Genomic DNA, 25,055 nt, shown 5'->3' on the forward strand with positions numbered 1-25,055 from the left:
TCTTCTTGCTTCCTCTCCAACGAAGCATTCTCTAACCTAGGTTTTCTTCACTTCAAAAATGGAAAACCAAGAAAGGGCTCGATCCTCAACCTTGCGTTCAAGGAGTCAAAGGTCTTGATGAGGAGTTGGTCGTGCGACGTCAATCCTAAGAGCTTGGTGGCGGCCTGGTCTCTGTGGCTAAACGTGTACACCTTCTTCATGTACAACTTCAAATCCAAATTGTGAGCACTTGAGAAATCGAATTCTAAAAGAAGTTGTTCTTTCTCTGTTTTGAAAATGTGTTGCCTAAATTTCCTATTTCTTGTTCCAAAATTGCAACCTAAATATTGTGTCTTCCTGAATCCCCAATTTCTAGTTTCAATTTGTGAAACCGAAAGCCCTAATCTAATTTGTTGTTCGAAAATGAAAACCCAAATTTCCAATCTCGACTTCGAAAATCAAAAGTGAAAAATTCAATCAAGAGCTCTGCAAAGGAAGTTGGATTGAAGCCTCATTCTCGTCTAGCGCTTCAGATTGTGGTGTCGTTGACGAATATCCATCGTCGCGGCTTGAACTAGTGGTGAGTCAGAGGAGACATTTGGAGGATTCATTGATTAAGTATTGAGAAAGGTATTGACATTCTTTCTCTTTCATTTGTGTTTGGATAATGTTCAATAGGTTTAGGGTTTTTTACGGCATACTTTAAATGAAGGGGAATTCTGAGTACTCAAATCTCAGCTTGTGTTTTGGGTGGCTAAGATGGGATATCTCAGTATTTCATGGTTGACTGTGTATGAAATATTGTATGAAGCTTTGATGTGATGAAAATGGACAGTGGTGTAGCATGCGTTTAGAAATTAAGTGTAATTGTATTTATATGTGGAAGGGGTTAGTGATGAGGGTTTATAAGCAAAAACAGATTATATATGTAGAAACATCAAAAGCTTTTTCTTTTTTACTTGAATTAAGTTATTTGGTTGAGTTGAAGAGAGAATAGGATACCTTAGAATCTTAAGTAGTGGGAAATTATTGTGTAAAAATAACTAATATAAATTATTAATGTTAATCTACCTGTGTGCAGTATTCCTTCTTCCTAAAACCCTTATACTATTTTCCTTCTAAAAACACATTCTTAGTTTTTCATTGTCCATTTTTATTTATTGTTGACTATATTCTTGTGATGTATTGCCATATTTTCACCATTTTAAAATAAGTCCAAGAAGAATAGGGTAATATTGGGTCACTTCTCAGATGTATATTTTAGCTTCTTTGTGGCTAGCATCCCGAGTGTTTAGGGTTTAGGGTTTGGGTGGTCCACATTCTCTTCAATTTCAAGATTAAAATGACTTCCTCATTTCAATATTGAACTTAGTATTATCAGGTCAGTACAAAATATTAAGGAATATAAGGATGAAACTAGACATGGAAAAATAAATTATTTGAAACTAAAATATATCAAAAGAATTTGTACTATGTAATATTATCAACAACCCATTTATTAATTTTCTTATTATCTTATAAAAAAGTTAGCATATAAATCAAGGAAGAAAATTGGTAACACAAGATTATGAGAAAATTTACTATTATGTTAAATGAAACTACAAGAATTTTGGCTAAGAGGTGAGTAGTTAATCAACTTTTGTATTGTGTATTGTTTCACCTTCTTGACAATTAAGAACTCTGAATGATTTGTGTTTTTAGTTTCATGTGTTATGTTGAACGGTTTTGGTTTTGATGCTAAGTTAAAGTTTTGTGGAGCTCTAAGGAACCTGTTTTTCTTTATGTTGCATGTTATGTGAGCTCTGAATATGTTTCCAAACACACACTTCATCAAATTATTAGTGTTATAACCTTCTCTCTTCAACCGTATTGGCAATGTAACATGAGGATTTCAATTTGATAGTTGAATTTGAATTTGGAGCAATATAGAGAGGCACAATGACAACTATGATAAGCCAAGTTGAAAGAGTGTTATGCTTCTCTGAAACTGAACAGTACGAGCTCAGTCCATTGCATATCAACCACTTTGGTTTGAAGAAAATCTGAAGATATCAGAGTGATGTCATTAGGTAACCATATTTCAACTTTTTTTAATTCCTTTCACTATCTTAAGAGTTTTGGTCCTCTCAAGTTAAAATTTTTGGATACCAGTGGATTAGTTAAATCTGCTGTCATGGTTAAAAGGGTTTAGAGAATTTGGAAAATGAATTGAGCACTTATAAATGCTGGCCTTTTGTGGGAGGCATGCTCTCTCTCTATCATGGACTAGTGTGGTCTTATTTGCTATTTTGCTGACTTGGCTTAAGTGTTTTCCCTTTCACTAAGTTGTTTTGTGCACTCATCTTCATCCATTATGCTACCTTTTTTTTTGTTGAAGTATGAAATAATAGGAGAAAATTTTTATTTGTTTTTTTTCCTAACTTGCCTTTAAGAGAAAACTACATTGAAAAGATCAATGGATATGTAAATTCTAAAATGTAAAATTCTCTAAAGCAACAAAACATAATGCAACAATCAAGTATCATAGCAATTCAGAACCATTTTAATGATTCTTTATTTACATTTTCTGTAATGAATAATAACTTGTGGTTTACGGTTGAAGACCACAACATAAGAATGTACATCAAATCATAAAAATTCCATTTGAACTAGAGAATTAGGTTCATAAAAAAAAATCTTGCACAACAAATTGAGAAACAACCTATCATTATTAAGTAGTTGACCTGATTAGCCTTGGGATATTGGAACTCAAATCGTTATTATAGGTTGACCTTTTTAGACCAACCTATAATAAAACCACAAAGGTGGCATTTAAAAAAGAATATTCAAATATATTTCTTCTTTCAATTTGAGATGTTCTTTGGAAGTATTTCACACATGATTAAGAGGAAATAGGAAAAGTTGTTAGAATTAATTTACTATACATTAGAATTTTACAACTGATTGATAAGGAGATTTTCATTTTCTTTGTTTTGTGTAATACAGTTAGGTACCTATTCTAATTGGTTAGTATTGTTCTTCCTTTCCTTATTTCTGATATACGAAGTGCCATTTAACAACAATTTGAACAAGTGTTGCTGCAACAAGAACCACCAAGGCAAAAGGAACCACTAAGGAAAAGGAGCCACCAAGGCAAAAGGAACTACCTAGACAACAAGAAGATGACGATATTGATTATGCATGCTATTAGGATTATGTTTGTAGTTCTTTTAAATTTTAGATTATATTACAAGTTCACTAGACTTTTGAATTATGGATCTTTAGTTATGTTTCAAGTTTGTTTGAATTTTTTTTATATTTCAAGTGGACTTGAGTTTATCTTTCATATGATGAGAACTTCAATTATATTATGTTTGAATTCGAAATTAAATGTGTGTTTTATTTTATTTTATGTTAGGTGTATTGGATGATGTTTGGTAATAGATTGTTCAATTAGTATATCTTGAATATGTTAAATTTATATAAGTGTTTAAAAAGACATTCTTTTAAATAAATGCATGAATAAACATTTTGATGGATATAGGATTACCTACGGACTGGTGGTCATGGGTATTACCTACGGACTTGTGGTTGTGGGTATTACCTACGAACTGGTGGTCATGGGTATTACCTACGGACTGGTGTTCGTGGGTATTACCCACGGACTGTTGTTACCTACAAACTTATATTTTGTAGGTAAATTACTGACGCCAACATTACATACGGATTTCTGTCCGTGGGAATTCCGTAGATAATGTTGATTTACCTACGAATTTTTGTTGTTACATACGGATTTGGTTCGTAGGTAAATTAATTTTTTTTTGTAGTATTGTATTTTGCATCATACAAAATACATATTTCTACTTGAAATTGTAAATGTATATTTTTAAATAGAAACAATTTTGGAATGCATTTTTTTGAAACCTGAAATATATTTATTCCCAATGTTAGTATAAGGTTAATTATACATCTAAATAAAATCATATTTAATCTTAAAATTTACTTATAGTTGTTTTTTAATATTTAAAAGTTAAAAAGATAAAGAAAATTACGTTAAATTTTAGAAAAACAAAAATAATTCAAGTTTTTTTAAAAAATATATCTAATAATACATTTAAAATTTGCTGCACAAAACACATTTTACTCCAAATCATGAGACAGCTTCGTTCCCAAATCATGTTCCCTGATTTGTTCATTCTTCAAATTCCCAGCATTCAAAATCGCAATCGCAAAGCGTAATTCCAATAGCTTAGGAGCTCTAACGCCATTCGAATATAATAAAAAAACAAATAGGAACAATTCTAAAAAAAAACCTTGAAGTTCTTTATATAATTGCATTCCACTTTCAAGAAATTTTTATCCCATTTTTCTTTAAAGTGAATCTGCAAAATGGAAGAGAAAGTAAAGTATCATTTTTCTCTTCCATACAATTAAAACAGAATCCACAGATAACTAAAACCTATAAAATCTTAGAAAGTGAATAATAAAACAATCCCTACTACATTCTTCGATTATGATTGTTGATGTTGATAATTTGTTTCATCATTAGGAACACTTCCTTGATCAGATGCCTAAAATATAAAAATAGTTATAATAAGTAGCATTCCAATTACAATATAAAAAAATATATTAATTTAATAAAGATTACCGGTGATGCATGAAACATAGCAAAATCATGAGGCAACTCTTCGGAATAGTTTTGCAAAAAAAAAGTCATCATTGCCTTCATTTGAACCTAGTTTATAACACAAAATGAATGAAATTAATCACTTGCCATCAAAATACTATTGCCAAATCAAATCGATCAACACCAAAGTAAAAATTAAAATATAATAATTTACAATTGAGAACAAGAAAAGTAAATAATTAATTAATAAAAAGTAATATGTACATGTTAGCAACAAAAACAAAAGAAAGCAATATGATGTTACTCTGATTAAACTAAGTGGCTATCACTAAACACTATTCCATCATTTAGGCCAATATCTAAAATCACCACTTCCTAAAAATTCCTAAAAAAACAGAACTTACCATTAATAGGCTTTATTTCATGATTGTATCTAGTATACTTATGGCATGCCATAACACCACACTAATTAATACCCTATAAATAAATATTAAAAGAAAATATTTTGTACAAATAAATATTAAAAAACAAAAATATACTCAGTGACGCATAAAGCTAGTAAACGAATCAGATGTGTAGTTGCTTTGTGGCATCTTGGTTGTTGACAAACCACTAAGTCCTTTGGAGATTGCATGCATGAAAACTGATGAAAATGACCATGAATTATCGTAAGCCCAAGTCAAGTGTATTTAGGTCTTAGGTTTATTAAGTTTTTGATAGAATTATATTGACATTTTTCTTAGTTTTTTGGAAAATATATTATACACTATGTTTTGGACAAACTGTTTATCAACATTTAAAACCGTGCCAAGTTCACAAAGTTGTTAACCTAATTCTTTCATTTTAGCATGTCAATCACTACAACAATGCTTCCATCCACTATTAAAACTACATTCATTAGTGAGGGACTCCAACAATACTCTTTTATGAGTATCAAAACTTTTAGTTTTCCCTAATTCCTACTCACCAACTCTATCCCTATGGCCAACTCCAAAAACCGAACAAGTCTCTAATATGCCTCAAATACAAGTCTCTAATATGATATTTCAATCAAGGTTTCTCATCTTTTAAAAAAGGTTAGTGCCTAGCTTAATATTAAGAATGAAGATGAGGGAACTAGAGTGCAAATATACAACAGAAAAAAAATGTTGCCACATTTCCACTGTTGCAACTCACATCCCAAATGAAAAAATATGATCAAAAGTAAAATAAATAATGAACCTGATTTTGAAAATCTGTATTGGAAGATGTCCCACTATACGAATGAGCATTGCAGCCAAATACTTTAGATGGACAATGACCCAAACCTAAACCCCTAACACGTCCATAATGTTCTTGACTTCCGAAAACATAAGCTAAGGAATCGGTAGTTGATATTTCTTTAGATATGAATGGTGATGAAGTTAATTCATATGCTTGAATTTTTTCCTACAAAGAACACAAGAAGAAATAAATTAAACTTACATTAAGTGTGATTGACAATTATAGACTTTATCAGAATTAAACTTACACCAATTTCTTTCGCTTCATCACTCACAAATGCTCCATTAGCATGCTTATGTGTAGCTATCCATATATCTCCTCTACTAACCTTGTGGCCACACTCTTTTTCCTATTAAAATGAAGAAAAATTATATGACACATTCTAAGAGAGATTAAAACATAAATTTGACATGAAGATATGTATTATTGTCACCATTTCATCTCTTTTCCTTGTAATGGTCTTAGATCCACCCGTGTGAGCAATGGTTTGCTTTGTCCTATTCTCTTTATTTTTTAGAGCATTTTCCTAATAATCATCACAACATGTAAAAATTAATAATCTGAATGTAAATGCCTAAAAAATGTTTTAGTTATACCTTCGTTTTTGAACTTAGACGGTAATCCACAAACGAAGCCCAATGATCTCTATTTTTTCCTTCTGGAGCCATTGCAATCAATTCATCTCTAGTACGTGTTCCATCATTCCTTTGTTGCCACAATTCTTGTCGGTGGTCTCTCCATTTTGTGTTAAGTTATTTAAGGACATGATTTATATGAACGTCAGAATGGATATCAAATTTAGCCTTCAAAACAATCAACAAATAAAATTAACAATAATTATAACATATTTAACTTAAAAATAAAATAAAATTATAGTATAACTTTAGACATGATTTACCTGAACAATGTTTTTAAGTATATCTTCTTTATAAACTTTAGGAATCTTCCACCAACTAGAATAACTAATAGGAAAGGCATTATGGTTTCTTGCAATACTACCTAAGAACCTATTCAATAATGCTCCACCATCTCCAAGAGGTTGACCCTCGTTATTCCATTTCACAAGAATCCTTTCATTAGGACGTAGATGCCAAACATCATTGGTTCTTAGCTGTTTTGTGTTTCTCTTTCCTTGCTCATCTGTGAAATATAAAAACATTTGTGTTTAAGGGATATAAAACTAAACGAAAAAAATAATACTACATAACTATATATAACATTGTATGATTTTAACAAAATTGATAGTGGCTTTATACAAATTTCCATTTTGAACTTGATATATAGTGACTTACCAATGATATCAACGAGCCATTCTCTTTTGCGGGCTGTAGGCCTTTGTTGATGTGCTTGCATCTCAGCTTCCTCGTTTTCTTCCTCTTCATTATCTGAATATACATCTGATATACCAGGTATTGTTGGTACAAGTACATGTACATATTGATGTGGTGGTTTAGAATTAGATTGAGGTGCTATTGGCGGTTGACAATGAATGTAGGAGCAGAGTTAGTCTGACTTTTTGAACATATCCTAACTTTCAAGGTTCCTAAAAATAAATCACAATTAATGATGTGATTATTAATAAATTTGAAAAAGAAGTGAAGGTAAATTACTTGGCTGAGATGCGGTTGAAGGTGGAAGGGGAGCACGTTTAATACTTGGTTGAGGTGCAGATGGAGGTGGATGGGGAAATGGAGATGGAATACCTTTAGGATTACTTGTTTCAAGTCCTGCATCAATCACAAAATTACAAGTGAATTATAAATGAATCAATATATTGAAGAATGTAATTTATAGATAACAAATAAATTGTATGAAAGTTTAGACATCTAACCAGGTTTATAAAGGTGAGTACTAGGCCTTGAAGGATGACTACTCACTTGATTTTCTGACTTAGACTTACTTGAGTTTGCAAATTTAATCTTCAAGGTTCCTAACAATCAATAAAACTCTTGAAGATGTAACATTACGTATTAATGAAAATTAAAACTCAAAATTTTAAATTGAACATATTACCTAGATGAGATGGAGGATAAGCTGCAGATGAACTATTCTTGTTGGTTGGTATTTTCTTCATCTTCAGGTGGTCTACAAACAATAAGATAAACACATAAATTTATGCAATAGGATAATAATTACATAAATTCAAAGTTGTAGGATAATAAATTAAAATGAAATAGTAAAAAAAACCTTTTTAGTTGTATATTTTCTTCCACATCTAGAAATAATGTTTCTACGTTTTGTTGTTCAAATGGAATCAGATTCATGAAAATTGTCAACATCATCTTCAACCATGTTATACAAGTCTCTAGGCTTTAAATGTACAGGTATGCACCAATTTTTTTTTATCAAATTCATCTTCTACATAATATACCATTTGAGCTTCTGATGTCTGGATGTATGGCTCGTCATCATCGTTATCACCAGTGTTGATCAAGTGTGAAAAAATTAGTAATGTAAATCCATACTCATCACTCATAATCCCTTTAGATGTATTAGTCCACATACATTTGAATAAAACAATTGAGAATCGACCATGGTAGTTTATCTCAATTATGTCTATCAATCGACCATAATACGGTACACCTCCAAACCGCATTTGAGTATCACTACTACTTGCATAACTCCTTGTCCCAAATGTACCAAACACTCCATTGTTTTGTTTTTTAAGCCAAAGGTCACGCTCCAATATACGAAATTTAAACCCATTAACATTGTAGGCACTATACTGCTTTGCACAATCAATCAGACCCATAGCTAAGAATTTTAAATCATTTGAATGAATACCAATTGATTCATTCCTTACCTAAAAGAAAAAAAATATCATATGAAATGTAATATAAATATATATATATATATATATATATGAATCAAATACTATTGGTGTAAATATACATACGCGACGTGAAAACCACTCTGCAAATTCTCTATGAACCCTCTTGTCTATCACAGAGGATGATCGTGTGCGACTTCTTAGTTGTCTTCATAGAGTATCTCTAAATTCCCTATATTAAACATATAAAATATATAAGTTAATACAGAAGAGAAAATCAATTATAAAAAAAAACACTATGGTTCATAAACTTACTGCAGAAATGGGTCAACTATGGTGCAGTTAGTTAGCACATGACGATGTGCTTGCAATTTTTCCTTTATAGATAGAGTGAAATAAGTAAAACCCCCAACTGGTTTTCCGACTGACGAGAACAATGTATTTTCATTAGAAGGCACAATAGCAGGCTCATCATTAACACGATGCAATCAATTGAATACAATCTCAATTCCATCTAAATATCTCGAACAAAAAGTTAAAGCCTCTTCAGCCATGTATCCTTCAGCTATTGACCCTTCTGCTTGTGCTTTATTACGAACATAAGACTTTAATTTTCCTAGATACTTTTCAATGGGATACATCCATCGATATTGGACAGGTCCTCCAAGCTTGACATCTTCTACTAGATGCACAACTAAATGAACCATGACTGTAAAAAAAGAAGGAGGAAATAACATCTCCATGTGACACAATGTGAGGACCACTCTACTTCGTAGCTTGTCATTTTATTACACAATTTTCTAAAAACAAACATAAATCAATCAAAACAGAGCAGACTTCCTTAGGAAGTTTATTTCTCATTGCCAAAGGTAGAAGCTGCTCCATCAAAATATGTGAGTCATGACTTTTCAATCCTCCAAGCTTACGTTGTTTGACATCAATGCATCTGCTAATGTTACTAGAGTAACCATCTGGAACAATTATGTTCTTCAAAGTTTTGAGAAAGACATCTTTATTTACATTTGTTAGTGTATATATAGTAGGGAGATATCTACCATTTTCATCAAGCCAAAGATCAGGTCTAATACCCCAAAGCTGTAAATCCTTTCGTGCCTTTAGATTGTCTTTACATTTATTTGAACTATCATTCAACTATGTAAACACCACATTATCACATACATTTTTTTCAATGTGCATAACATCCAAATTGTGGGGCAATAAGTTGTCTACCCAATAAGGAAGTTCAAAAAATATACTTTTTTTTCGTCATTGTTGAGTGTTTAACTTTGCATGATTAACTCCCCGCTGTCTTTTTGCCCGCTCTTCAAGTATTGGTTCTTTTCAGAATTCAACATTAAGATTCTGAACTTGTTGTAAGACATCATATCTTGAGATTGCCAAAGGTGGACTTTTGTCTTCTCTAGTTCCATCAAATCTCATGCGAGCTAGTCTAAATTTATGCCTTCTATCTAACCAACGATGATGACTCATGAAACAAAATTTACCACCTTTAAGAAGCTTCTTAGGAATGGTGTCAAAATTACATCTAGGACATGCCAACCCAGTATGTGTGTTCCATCCAGATAGTGTTCCAAGACCTGGAAAATCACTAATAGTCCACAATATGGTTGCATGTGTATCAAACACTTCATTTCCATATGAATCAAAGGTTTTCACGCCAGTGTTCGATAACTCTTTCAACTTTTCTATTAATGGTTGTCAATATACATCAATATCATCTCCTAGAGCTCGCTTTCCAGGAATGATCATAGAGAGAAAGAATGAACTTTGTTTCATACACATCCAAGGAGGAAGGTTGTACGGTATGAGTACAACTGGCCAAATACTGTGACTAGTGCTTAAATTTCCATATGGATTAAACCCATCAGTAGCCAAACCAAGTCGCACATTTCAAGGGTATGAGGAAAATTCAGGATGTTTAAAGTCAAATGACTTCCATGCTTCAGAATCTCTTGGATGCCTTAAGATGCCTTCATCTGTACTTCCTGATGAATGCCATCACATATGCTTGACTATTTTAGAAGACATAAACATCATCTGTAAGCGTGGCTTCAAAGGGAAATACCTTAAAACCTTTGCAAGAATCTTTTTTCGTTTGTTACCTGTAGCACAAGCAATTGTACTCTCTTTTTTTGCCTTCCATCTAGATGTTTTACATTTCTTACAAAAATCCTTATTTGTGTCTTCTCCTAAGTACAACATGCAATCATTCGGACAAACATCAATTTTGGTGTAATGAAGACCAAACTTGTTAATGGTTTTCTTCGCCTCATAGAATGAGTGTGGAATTTTAGCATGTTCAAAGGCATCTGCTAACAAATTTAGTATCATGGACATTGCCTTGTCACGTATTTTGCATAGACATTTGATGTAGTACAACTTGATCAAGAAAGAAAATTTAGAATATTTATCACACCCTTCATATAGACTCTCTTGACCACCTTGCATTAACTCAAAAAAATCTTCAATATCATCATTCACAGTATGGATTGAATGTGCACTCGTTTCCCTATCATTCACCATGTCATTGCTATATTGATGATGCCCAAATGCCTCGTTAACCATATCACACATCAGATTATTAGCAACAATTCTTTCATTATCTTCTTGCGGAAGTACATGTGCTTCATTTGTCACATTTACTCTTGTTCTCTCCCCATGTAGAAGCCAGACTCTATATCCACTTGGAAAAGGTTTAACAATCAAGTGGTCATACACTACTTCACGGCACTCCCATTTGTTAAAGTTGCACTTCTGACATGGGCATATTATCTTCTCCCTCACACCATTATTAGCAAATGCAAAGTCCAAAAACTTATTCAAGTCTTCCATATATTTCGGTGTATTTCTTGGCATGTTTATCCAAGATTTATCCATTGAAATGAGGTCTGCTCAAACAACGATTAATACATCATTTAACTATTTCAATAAAAATATATTCAATGATCTTAATTCTTTATTAACACAAAACCAAACATGTGAGGATGATTTTTCTGTCATGTTAGATAACAAAGGATGAAGATGCTATAAAGAAAGTTATCAAATAATATATCCTTTTTATATAATAGTATAGATATAAAGATATATTTTAAACTTAAAAAAGTATATTCTAAATCAATTTTTGAATTAATCCACATAAAAAATATTGTTTTGATGTCACTTGAATTTTTAAACATATAATATGTACCAAATCAACATGTCAATCAAGAAATAAATACAGATAAATCAATACTCTGTTAGTACATGTATGCCCTCGTTATGTAAAAATTAAATTTTTATTTAATTTCGGTGTAAGATAAATTTGTTGAGTTTTATATAATAATTATTTTTAAAGTATGTCCAAAGGTATCTTCTTGAAAGTCCAGTAGTTAGAAAAAGTTGTAAAAAACTTCGATATTACAGCTTTAGAAACTAGTTGATTAATACTATTTTGGGCCAAAACTAATAATATAATCATAATAACAGTAATAGCAACAGCAACACAAAAATTGCATACACATTGTTCTAAGTTAGTTAATTAGGTGAATAGTTTATGTGCTTTTTTTCTTTTCCGACCTTATTCTGAGTACATCATACTTTTTCTAAGGCCAAAAACTGTAGATTAAAATAGGGTGCAGTAGAGACAGAAAAAGCAGAAAAAAAAAACAAAGTGCATCAGTGAAAAATTAGGACAAGTTTTTATGCAAAACTATACAGCTGCACAAGCTCCTTTCACACAAGGTTCATCAACATCTATCTAGACCACCTTCACTTCTACATACCAAAAACCTTTCAAAGAACACTTGACAGTAGCATCACCAGCAGGTCCAGTACCATTTGGGTGCTGAAAAAGTCATCTACCAGTTCCATTTGGAATCAATAGATGGATGGTTCAAGGAATTATTCTTTAATCTTAATAGTAATAATAAAATTCTCTAGTCAGAGTTTAGGAGTTTTGTCAATTTGCTAGGTAGTACAACTTGGTCCATTGGAACCGTTGGGTATAAGTTGATTTGAGATCATAATGTACTATGCCTCAGACATTGCTCTCATGCTCTTGAAAAAGTGCTACCTCATTGTGGCTGCTCAACTTCTTTTTCCCAAAGCTATGGTTGAGAGTTTCTCTAGGTTACCTTAGACCATAGTTCTTATGCTAACTAGTATTCTGTGGTGTTCAATGAGAACACCACATTTGCTCACCAATAGCTTCGTCAACTAATGGTAACTTCTAAGAAACTTAAATTGAAAAACCACTAGTCATAAGATCTAAATACAATACAAAACAAAAAAAATCAAAATAAGTTAATATGAGAAAACAATTAGACTAGGTATGAGAAACAAGTATCATAGGGCCCAAGCAGAAGTTGTTCAAAGTTTTCACTTTGTAAAGCTAAAGAAGGGAAGAAGGGGATGAAGGTAGTGACAGAGTGCAGGAGACAGAACCGTGTAGCAACTTACGAAAAATAGTATCCCTATACTCCATTACACAAAACAGTCTCCCTCCATAAGAGAAGTAAGAACTGGAACAAATTAAAGAATATGAATGCATTGCCCACATTTATATCCTTAAAAACAAAATGCATACATTTTAAAAAAATATTCAGAACAATTCTAAGAAAAACAAAGATCGGAGATGAAGAACGCGTCATCAAACCAAAAAACTAAAAAATCATTACAATGAGAGAAGAGTGGACCTGAGACTAATCAGAGACAATGTTCCAAGAGATCTTTGAGCAGAAACCCGAGGCACGAACGTGCAAAATGCACCGCAGCTCTAACAATGAGAAATGGAGAAGATGAAGACCAAATTTGAAAAATCAAATAGGGGAAAATGAAAATGAATACCAAATATACCAAAAGCAAAGTGAGAAATTAACCTTCAATTCAGAGGGAAGAACGGAGAAGTTGAAGATGACTTTCTAGGACAAAATCACAGTGAGAAACGAAGCTTCAGAAGGAAGAATGGAGAGGTGGAAGATGATTTTCTAGGTTAGTATAAAATAATCGAGTAATTATAATTTTGTTCACAGGTTAGTATAAAACATAAAAAAAAAAAATTACGTAATGGAAATGTTTCTTACCTTACTAAAATGGTTTTAGTCAATTGGTTACGTCGTAATGTTGGGCTAAAGCTCATACTCCCATACAAAAAAAGTTTCGTAATATAAAAAATTGTATATAAGATTATGGTAAGAAAAATGGAGATTTCTTATTATCTGTGTAATCACTCCATGTATAGGAAATATATACTGTATGGAGACTTTCTCTCTCTAAATTACAAGTTAATTATGTAATGATTCACTAATCATAGGATTCTATGATTATCAAATTAATTGTATATAATTGCGTACAATAATTGTATATAATTTGATAATTATTATTTTCTTAATACGTAACACCACGATGGTTGGAGTTAGAAAATATGTCATTTTCATAAAGAAAATATGAAGAGATTTGAAGATGATTGTTTTCATGGGGAATAAATATATATATATATATATATATATATATAATAAAAGATAAGTTTTAAATTGAATGATATGAAAAAATATGAGTTGTGAAGGTATCATTATCATTTTCTTTATTAACTACTTTTACTTCCACATATAGATAGCCACTAGTATATAAAACTTAAAGCTTTCATGTCTCTCTCATTAGGCTTCAAAAAGTTTACATCAACCATCTAAATTAATAAGCTCAAACACATGGTTAAAGACGACATGACATATATACATACACTTTATCCAGATCAAACATGTGATCAACTTATTACTTTATCCATATGAAACATGTGCTTCAGCTTATTCTAAGAAGATCACTAGTTGTTTTCTCTTGTATATAATATGTTCATATACTACTATGGACCAAAATCAATATCAATATAATGATTCATCATATATTTTTTACAATTAGTAATTAATGTTTATAATAATTTTTATATTCAAATATTTTACTATAAATTATAATAAAATTAATATATTGTACATGAAGTTATACTTTTACTTGTTAGACTAAAAATATCAGCATTATAGTCCCTACACTAATATTTTTTCAATTAATCATGAAATTCTATCATTGTCAAATTAATTGCGTATAATTTGATAATCATTATTTTCTTAATACTCCCCTCAAATTGGTAGTTAAAGATCATAAACCCCTAACTTGTGTCAAGAGATGCATCATGCATATTTCTCTCAGTTCTAACTGTATTCTCCATTTCTTCTTCTATCTTTACAAATGGAAATTTTTTCTTTAGTAAGATGGTCCTACAGAGGAGGTGGAATTTAAAAAAAGAAGGTAGAAGTTAAGACATAACGTTGGTGTAATCATCCTGAACTGTAGTTTTTCTACACGATTGGAGCTTTGGACAATACAATATGTTACAAACTCTTCTATTTGTCAAAGTTTAAAATTTCATCTCACGCACGTAAAAAATGCAAAACAAATTTCTCAATTGAGAACTTCATAATACTTTCCTTAAAATCTAAACAACAAGTAAAAAATAATCAAGCAAGTAATTATAGTTTTGTTCACATGTTAGTATAAAACATAAAAAGAAAAAAAAATTACGCAATGGAAATGCTTCTTACCTCACTAAAATGGTTTTAGTCAACTGGTTACGTCGTAGTGTTGAGCTAAAGCTCGTACTCTCATACAAAAAGGTTTCATAATATAAGAAAATTGTATATAAAATTATGGTAAGAAAAATTGAGATTTCTTATTTTATGTGTAATCACTCCATGTATAGAAACTATATAGTGTATGGAGACATTCTCTCTACATTACAAGTTAATTATGTAATGATCCACAAATCATAAGATTCTATGATTATCAAATTAATTCCGTATAATAACGTACAATAATTGTATATAATTTGATAATTATTATTTTCTTTAATACGTAACACGGTGGTCGGAGTTAGAAAACATGTCATTTTTATAAAGAAAATATGAAGAGATTTGGGGAGGATTGTTTTCGTTCTCCCTTTGTTTTCGTTAGTAAAATGATAATATAATTGCATATAATTTTTAACGCAATAGATTTAAAAATAAATATATATAATAAAAGATAAGTTTTGAATTGAATGATATGAAAAAATGTGAATTGTGAAGGTATCATTATCCTTTTCTTTATTAACTACTTTCACTTCCACCTATAGATAACCACTACTATATAAAGCTCAAAGCTTTCATGTCTCTCTCATTACGCTTCAAAAAGTTTACATCAACCATCTAATTTAATAAGCTCAAACACATGGTTAAATACGACATAACATATATACATACACTTTATCCAAATCAAACATGTGCTTCAACTTATTACTTTATCCATATGAAACATGTGCTTCAGCTTATTCTAAGAGAAGATCACCAGTTGTTTTCTCTTGTATGATGAATCAGAAAGAAGTAAATCATATAAGAGAAATGCAATGCAATATTATTCAATCTCATTGTCTATTATCGAGAGTTGAGTGTTTATGTATAAACATAGTTAGAGAATGGAAAAGCAATGTATGCATGTAACCATGCATATGAATGAATAACACCTCGTTAAACTTATGGTTGGATTAACTAGGAGTAGGTGGTCATGGATTGAATTTTTCAAAATTTAATCTAGATCCAATAAAATGGATTGGATTTAAAATTCATATCTATTTTAACTAGATCAAAATTATTTGGATTTTTCAAATCCATTTAAAATAGATTAAATCCACTTTGTCAATTAGATTAAATTCACTTTATCAATTAGATTAAATCTATCTTGATTTGGGTCCTGGCCGACTCAGCTCGACATGGGTTTGAGCCCACTCGACTCGACATGGACTTTGACCCACTCAACTCGACAAGGGCCCGAATCAACTCGGCTCGACCCAAGCCTAGGTCGACTTGGCTCTACATGGGCCTAGTGTCGACTCAACCTTGGCCAAGACGACTCAACTTGGCATGGGCACGGGCCATCTCGACTCAACATCAGTCTGCACTCGCATGACTTGACATGGGCCTGGACCGACTCAAATCGACATAGCCCTAGGACCCAATTGGGTCCGAATTGACTCGAACCAACCAGGGCCCAGACCAAGTCAAAATCCAACCCAAAATTTATTTTGGATAATCCAAATATGTATCCAATCTATATCTAATCTATATCCAATTAAATGGATTGGACTTAAAATCCAAAAATATGGATTTGGATTTGAGATAAATCCGTTTAATTTGATTAAAAATAATATGAATTTGGATAATTATGAATTGTGAATTGGATTTGGCAATTTGGATTTTTTGTCCACCCTAAAAATGAGTTTTGTTAAAATGTCAACTATTTGAATATGAATCAAGTGAATTCATTAATGTTGAATATGATTACGAATAAAATAAAGATCTAATTCAAAGTGTTTTGTTTTGGAATACATTATAAGATTTTCACTGAGTATAGAGATAGCAAAGCAGGGCAGACCATACAGGCCGACCCGCTAGTAAAAAACGTAGGACATGCTCAATTTTTCAACCCACTGACCCGCTCTAGCCCGTCCTGCATAAATCCATTCATTTCATATTCTTCTTTCATTCTAACGTCGCTGCACACTTTAGGTTTTCTTCCTTCATCCCATTCCGCTGTTGCAAGTTCAACCCACACACACGCACGGTCGCTGACGCCGCTTTGCCTGCAATGTAGGCACACAAATGTACGATCACGAGACAAGCCTCCTTTGTCGTGCCGCACCGCTGTCGCGCCACTCTGTCACAAAAAAAGATTAAGCATTATGTGATGAATGCAGACTGGCCTACAAACCCATGGGTTGACCCTTATGCAGAATGAAACAAAGAATCCAACCTACATTAATTACGTGGGACGGGGCAACCTGACCTGCATTTTATGGGCCAAGTGCGGGGCAGACCTATGCAGAGTGGGCCTGTGGGGAACAGACTCACCCGCTTTGCCATCCCTAACTGAGTATGTTAGACACAATATTATTTATTAAGTTAAGAAATTGTTTTATGGTACATAACTATTTTAAAAAAAGTGCATAATTTTAAAAGTTATTTATAAAATGAAATTGAACTAGGATAATCCTACCTACAATTTGAATCCGCTTTTTAGGGTACTCTCATAAAAAAAAAACACCAAACACTCTTATAGAAATATATTCTATTCTCATCTCTATTTCTTCTCTATATTATTCTTTATATAGAACAATGAAAATATTACGATTTTTAGTTATATGATATCTGAAATAAAATAATATAGGAATAATATTTGGTTTTGAGAGATATTAAACTAAATATAATATAATAACACTAATATCCATAAGAGACTATAATTCTCTTTAGCTTTTATTAATCATCATTCCAAAGTATAAAAAATAGAAAAATTTCTTTTCAATATTGACTTAAGAAAATAAAATTTTTAAATAATTCACATTTTTTATAGTTAAGAGAAACCAGATTTTCTTTATGAATTTATCAATATTTTTAAATATTAATATATATATATATATATGTTGATACACTTTATCCGAATAATAAAACTAAAATCACTTATTTATTTTTCTTTTAATTGTTCAACAATTAAGCATTAATATATAAGTTAAATCCTTTTGGACAGTATGTTTATACCAAGTCTCAATGCTAATTTTATTGAATTAAAATGGATTATTATCGTTTTTAGTAATATTTGTTAAAAAATACTAGTTATATATATATATATATCGAATATTTAAATAAATAAGAATTTACCATCGTAAATTAAAATAAATAATTATTAAGTATTGAAAAATTTGATATAAGTATTTAGATTTATATGATCTTAACTATTTTTTTTATATATAGTGATAGTAATATGTGATTTTTTAATACTAAAATTATTAAAGTTTAATTTTCTACTAAATCAATTAGAACTTTTTAATAATATGAGTGAATCAAGGTTTTTGTAAGAAGGAAATATAATATTTATTTTTGAGAAGGAGAGTACATGGTAGTTAATACAAGAATCTCGCCACCCTCCTTCTGGGAAATCATGATGGTAGCCGTTACAATCACGCAAACACACCTTTCCTATTTTGCCCCTACTGACTATTAAAAACGACCTTCTTCCTCCTTCGTCAGCTTCACTTCTCTCTTTTTCTTTCTAAAAAAAAAAGAATAAAAAAAAATTCACCTCCGTTTCGTTTCTCTTCCTTCTCCCAACTCTATAAATATCACACAACCATCACAATTCCCCTGGTGAATTCTTCTGTTTATCGTTCTCTCGTTCTGTTTCTCATTCTCCCTCTTGAAAGGTACGACCTAACTCGAATCTCGTTTTGAATTTTCTATTCGCCTCCTTACCTTTCGTTCTCTCGAGATCTATTTGAATCTCGCCGAGATCTGTCCGCGCCGATCTCCGATCTGCGCCTCTTCTCACTTCTGTAATTTCTCGAGTCTCTCCACTCGCGCGCTCGCGCATTGTCCGATTCCGTTACCGAATCCGAGCGTTTTGTTGAAATGGAACGAGAATTCATCTGAATTGTAATCGATTCGGCGTCTCGTGAACTTATTTTCAGTTTTCTGATGTTCATTTTGTTGTTGATGTAATGGCTAGGCTAGTTGTTTAGTTAGCTTCTGAGATGTGGTTTTGGCTTGTTTTAGTTAGATCTAAATTTTGATGCCGGTTACGCTGCATGAAATTGAGTGATAGGCTTAACGAAAATTTGAAGGATTGATCTGTTGAACAGATAAATTATTTAAGGATGTGAGGATTTAGAGTATCATATGTAAATGCATTATAAGATCAATTCACTCTTATATGTTTTAATTCAAGCAGAAGTATCCTATAATTTTATGGATCAGATATGTTTTTAAAGTTTTCTATTACCTATCGAGTATGATTCAGACATAATAAAAAATTATTAAACTATACTAAATTATAATTATATGTTAACTGTTTTATGTATATTATATATTATTCTAAAATCATTCTATTTCTAACGGTTTTCTTAATCGTTGAACAAGTTACAACAAAGTACACATTAGGAAAAAGTTTATTTTTACACGAAATTAGCAAAATTAAATTATGTCAATTATTCTTTTTAAACTGTGCTTGAATTAGTAGATGATATCTACTGAAAAGCAATTATGTTAATGACTAATGATACTAAATGGATACCTGTATTGTAAGACACGTTTTTTTTTTGTGTGACTTAGATCACTTCTATTTGACTCATTTGTACTTGACATTTTTTTATAGATAAACACATCTAGGTGCTACTAATGGGAAGTGTTGAATCTGCAAAAAAGGTATTCATGGATTCACTTCTAGAATTTGTTTTGTATTTTATCTTGTTATTTTTTAAATCATATTAAAGTACATTTGTGAAGGTTTGAATATTGAAAATGTTTTTCCTTGATTGTGAAATGTTGGTACTATATCCAGCAAAACATAGTTTTCTTTTTGTTCTATAAAACCAATATAAGCTTTAAGCTTAGTTTTATAGCCTTTTGTTCTGTTGCTGATTTTTTTTTTTTAATGAAGTGTATATTTAGACTATTTTTAATCATTCATTGTAGGATGCAAATGGAGGCCTCCTAGAGAAAAATCCTACAGTTGTTTTTGTGTTAGGTAAGCTGTTATCAATTTCATTCAAGTTAAGCATCTCCATAGTATATTCCCTCTAAAAGAACTTTTCAATCAAATTCTGGTGCATGGACTTTGTTTCAAATTGTTGAAGATGACCCTTGACCCTTGCTTAGTAATTTCATGTTATATATCTTCCCTGTGTTCCACTCATTAGTAAGAGTTTGGTCTTTTGAAAAGATAAAGTTGTGAATTTCATGTTATATTTCTTCCCTGTATTCCACTAATTAGTACGAGTTTGGTCTTTTGAAAAGATATTGTTGTGAATATCTACTGAAAAGGTTTTTTTAATCCCTTGAAATTCTTTTCTTTCTTGCTTTAGTTTACTTGCACGAGTTATAATGCAAATCCTGAATCTGCAGGTTTAATTGTTTTTTAGTTTCTCAGATGAAATCTGTTTACCATTTAGACAAGAAATTAGACCAATGACATTATTATTTTTTTGTTAAGAAAAATTTGAAAGAAATAACATACATATACTTGTTCCAATCAAAAAATAAAAAACATACAAATACTCGTAAACTATAGTGAATACATTGATTCTGAGTATTTATAAATTAATTGCAATCACTAATTTAAGGGCTTATTTTGTTGTTATGTTCCGTTTCCTTTTTAAGAGTGAATTTATTTATCATTTATGTCTAATGTGTTCATTGGAATTTACTGTGAATTTTTGTCTGACTTCTAACTTGGTTATTGATCTGATAATGGTATAGGTGGCCCAGGCAGTGGAAAGGGTACCCAATGTGCAAATATTGTTGAAAATTTTGGGTTTACTCACCTCAGTGCTGGGGATCTTCTGCGTGCAGAAATCAAATCTGGTTCTGAGAATGGGTGGGTACACGTTATATTCTTTATGTTAATATATTGTTGGGCTTAAATAGTCTTATATCATTTACCATTAACTGCTCGTTCATTTCATTTGTTTGGCAGTACAATGATTCAGAATATGATTAAAGAAGGGAAAATTGTTCCCTCTGAGGTAACAATTAAGCTCTTACAAAAAGCAATGCAGGAAAATGGCAATGACAAATTTCTTATTGATGGTTTTCCCCGCAATGAGGAAAACCGTGCAGCATTTGAGAAAGTGGTAATTGAGATACTAAAATTGAAAAGAAATAAAAATTGAACTATTCCGATATTGATAATGGTGTACTAACTTTGATTTCCAAAATGCATTATGGCTTTGCAGACAGGAATAGAGCCAGCTTTTGTCCTATATTTTGATTGCCCTGAGGAAGAGATGGAGAGGCGACTTCTTAGTAGGAACCAGGTTGAGGTTTATTTTTGTTTTGTTTTAATTATTTGTATTTCCTTGTGCTATTACTGAAGACCATTTCTTAATTATAAAGGGTCGAGAAGATGACAATATTGAAACGATAAGGAAGCGGTTTAAGGTTTTCTTGGAGTCTAGTCTTCCCGTGATTAATTATTATGATGCAAAGGGAAAAGTTCGCAAGGTAATTTATAGTTGTGCTTCTACCATAGTTTCATAAAGTTTCTTGGTTTCTTTGGTAGGGACATCACACAAATTTTTATCACCCAATTTTTTCTTTCGTAGATTGATGCTGCAAGACCTGTTGAAGAGGTATTTGAGACAGTCAAAGGAATCTTTGCTCCCAAGACTGAGAAGGTAAATCACTATGTTCATCTTATGTCAAGACTTTATATGTATAAGTTCCGTTTTGTATCAAAGACAAAATTTGGGAATCATTGTCTTCCCTAATGTATATGTCTCTTGATAATATAGTATGTTGTATACTATAATTTCGCTACTGATAGACTCCTGTCTTGCATGAATATTTTAAGAAGTTTAATTTTATATACATTATTATGATGTTAATTCTATATTGCAAATGTTGTAAAACTATAAATATTTAAATAATACTTTGACTGCCCTGTTTTTTCATTATCAATTTTATTTGTTTTAGTATAAATTAATGATAGGGTTGATATATTCTTTTCCGAATAAATAAAGATATAGACAACATGAATGAAAATATTATCTAAAGATGTGTGCCATTCAAATAGACATATTAACATAATTCTCAATTGGACACAAATATGAATTCGGTAAGCTGTGCTTGCTGGGCCTTCATGAAAACTTTTAAGAATCAGTTGCTGGCTCTCACATATGCTTTTAATATAAATACAAGACAAAAAAAAAATTATTAACTATCTAGAACATTCTTTAATGGCAAACTACTATTGTACGTTTAAGAAACATGAAGCCTTAATCATCAAACATTCTTAAACCCTCAAGGTAGATAAACTTTTTTTATTAGACTACTCTTTGAATCAACTATTGTAACAATTATATGAAGCCTAGTCTCTGCACATTTATGTATCGAGAATAGCAAAGTTGCGACCGTTAGAAGCTTGTAGTAGATGTTAACTTTTCTACCAGACTACTTACTGGTTTCATAAAGAAAGGATACTTGAGAAGAAAAGCTTTTGAAACTTAAATTGCAACCTCAATTAAGACAAGTACAAATAAAAATGTACATTGCATGTGATCCTTCTATTTTTCACTTGTTAGACGAGTGAGAAGTTCAAAGAGTAACTCTAAATTATAAATGGTCAACTTTTCACTAGAGACAAATGATTATTATTTTTTTTCATGAAAAGTAACATGCTATTTGAACTGCAATATTTTATGGGAGTTGATGTTCATCTGTGTTATTTGCAGGCTGAATGAGCATGTTAACCTTGAGTCCATGGTGGAAATTTGGAGGTAAATGTTTCATCATGAATGATATATAAGCATTTTTTTTTATTGATGCATTGTACTGTACCATATTTGTCTTCATGACATGATCACGAATCTAACGTGTGGAAGTAATCAAATTCACTCAGTAGATTGAAGTTTAGAAGTTTTTTTTTTTTCTTTTTTATGTTTAGCATTTTAAAACTGATTGCATGTTATATCATTCTTCCAAGTGGTAACGAATCAATTCTTGTTGGATTTGCTTTTCGGATACACGATCAACCATCTTTTGTAATGCTTTTTTAAATATTCTTCATGTCGTTTGGTTAATGATGAAAAGTCAAGAATATTCTCATTGGAATCATCCAAGTTGTAGCCTGTAATTTTGGCATATTATTGGATGGATCAGTTTCCGCTTGTTTGGTTTTTCTTTTGTTACCTCTCTTTCCATTCCTATTAAACTTAGAATTTTTTACTCAAAAAATCTTTAAATTCATACTCGATAACAACAACCTTTTTGTGGAAGTGATGATATTGCAGAAACTTTTTTCAATTAACGCATCTGCACAAAATTAATGGTATTAGATATTTAAGAGTAACCAAAAGGATCTGTGTTTGATATTTTATTCGTTTCATACGTTGAATAATAGAGTTTTTCCATATTTGCATCCTTTATTCCCCAATGAATAGCATATGGATATCATTTATCATTATTACATGTGAATAGATGCTGATTTATTGTGTATCTTGTTATTTTCCAGGTCATATGAGTATTGGTTGCTTGATCTGTTGTCTCACATTTTGTTATTAATTAAAATAGAAAATTGTAGTTTATACCTGAGGGTTTTACCTCTGTTATTCTATTGTTATAATAGCTTGTTGTCATTCATTGAATTTGCAATAAAGAATTGTATGGGATTATTTCTGCCAATAGAATGTGTACTCTTTATATATATTTTTCTATCACTGGGAAATACAACACACTAAAATTGCATTCTCCAAGATGAAACCTCAAGAGCATCTGCTAATACACCTGCTTGCATGCACAGAATCTTTAAAGTCAATAACTTAAAATGCCATTTAATATTTCAAGTGACTTTTTTTCTTTAAAAGCAAAATTTTCATCTACATCAAGTTTATGATGATTTAAGACTATTACTACCAACTTTTAATTTTAATTGAAATCTAAATTTTTTAAGTATTCTTACAAAATCGAAATACGAAATCGAACTATATTTCTTCACCCAAAAACTTTAGGTTTTCGCGGACAATTTTTTTTAAGGATAATTTATTTTTTACAAGGATCTAAATATTCTTTAAATATAGAAATTAAAATTTAAGAAATGTGTAAGTATTTTAATCATTTAAAAATGTATAATATTTTGTTTAAGTAAGGAATCATTTATTTAGTTTTGTATATCTATGTTTCCCATCCCTCGTCCTATGTTGAAATTATAATTTTAAATATTTATCAACCTTTTATATAATAAATGAATTTTAATTTTTAAATGTCATTAGTCTATATTAAAATATCTATTAAAACCCGCACTTCTATAACTTATCCTGACACTCCATAGGTCAGATAAAAGACTATTTTATCCTTAAAAATTATTCTGAATTTTATAGTTATTTTTTATTTATTTATTTAGACATCTCAAATTTTATAATTTATATCGTATAATTCCGAAGATATTTATATTCCAGATTATGCTGTAATTCTGAAATATCTCAGATTCTATAATTTGATTTTTTTTTTAATTATTCATTCCAGAAAGAAAACATATTAATTAAATAAAAACATATTAATAGAATAATAGGTATTTTTGGTATTTTAAAAAATATAGGGTGTTATAAGAAGTTATGAAGGTGTAGGAAGAAACAACTTAGATGGAATTAGGAAATGTTAGTCAGCCTCCCAGTCCAGCCGTACCATTTTAGTTTTAGACAATTACTTCCTACATTTTATCAAATTTGAACTTACATCTTATTTTTATAAAATAATACATTTCGTACCCTTTCAAAAAAAATTTCTCAAACGTATTTTTTGCATTCAAGAGTTATTTTTTCAGAATGTACTTTTGATTTTTGTATTCTATTCTGGGTTTTAATTTCCTGAACAC

General features: G+C 30.8%; 1 protein-coding gene and 1 long non-coding RNA gene across 3 annotated transcripts; both read left to right on the forward strand.

Moving 5' to 3' along the window:
• Positions 1–3,370, forward strand: LOC137819464 (uncharacterized). The gene is made up of 4 exons (XR_011082294.1): positions 1–221; positions 356–609; positions 1,883–2,048; positions 2,965–3,370. It is a non-coding gene; the product is annotated as an uncharacterized lncRNA (long non-coding RNA).
• Positions 3,371–18,592: 15,222 nt separating this feature from the next.
• On the forward strand, positions 18,593–23,888 carry LOC137818736 (UMP-CMP kinase 3-like). Of its 2 annotated transcripts, XM_068622316.1 has the most exons (10): positions 18,593–18,894; positions 19,842–19,891; positions 20,162–20,213; positions 20,945–21,062; positions 21,162–21,318; positions 21,421–21,501; positions 21,581–21,688; positions 21,790–21,861; positions 22,918–22,962; positions 23,697–23,888. In XM_068622316.1, the coding sequence occupies exons 2-9, from the start codon at positions 19,865–19,867 to the stop codon at positions 22,924–22,926; spliced, it is 624 nt and encodes a 207-aa protein (XP_068478417.1). In that variant the 5' UTR covers positions 18,593–18,894; positions 19,842–19,864; the 3' UTR covers positions 22,927–22,962; positions 23,697–23,888. The 2 variants fall into 2 exon arrangements, with proteins under 2 accessions (XP_068478417.1, XP_068478416.1); XM_068622315.1 differs by lacking the exons at positions 22,918–22,962; positions 23,697–23,888 and having other exon boundaries at positions 18,720–18,894; positions 21,790–22,071.
• The last annotated feature ends 1,167 nt before the right edge of the window (positions 23,889–25,055 follow it).

Source organism: Phaseolus vulgaris, chromosome 10, assembly GCF_000499845.2.
Source record: "Phaseolus vulgaris cultivar G19833 chromosome 10, P. vulgaris v2.0, whole genome shotgun sequence".
Taxonomy (NCBI): Eukaryota; Viridiplantae; Streptophyta; class Magnoliopsida; order Fabales; family Fabaceae; genus Phaseolus; species Phaseolus vulgaris.

Excerpts from the sequence above, each read along its gene's own strand:
- LOC137818736 (XM_068622315.1), top strand. The coding sequence starts at position 19,865 with ATGGGAAGTGTTGAATCTGCAAAAAAG. Across the intron at positions 21,063-21,161 it reads AAATCTGGTTCTGAGAATGG|TACAATGATTCAGAATATGA; the intron begins GTGGGTACACGT and ends TTTGTTTGGCAG. Across the intron at positions 21,502-21,580 it reads GACTTCTTAGTAGGAACCAG|GGTCGAGAAGATGACAATAT; the intron begins GTTGAGGTTTAT and ends TTAATTATAAAG.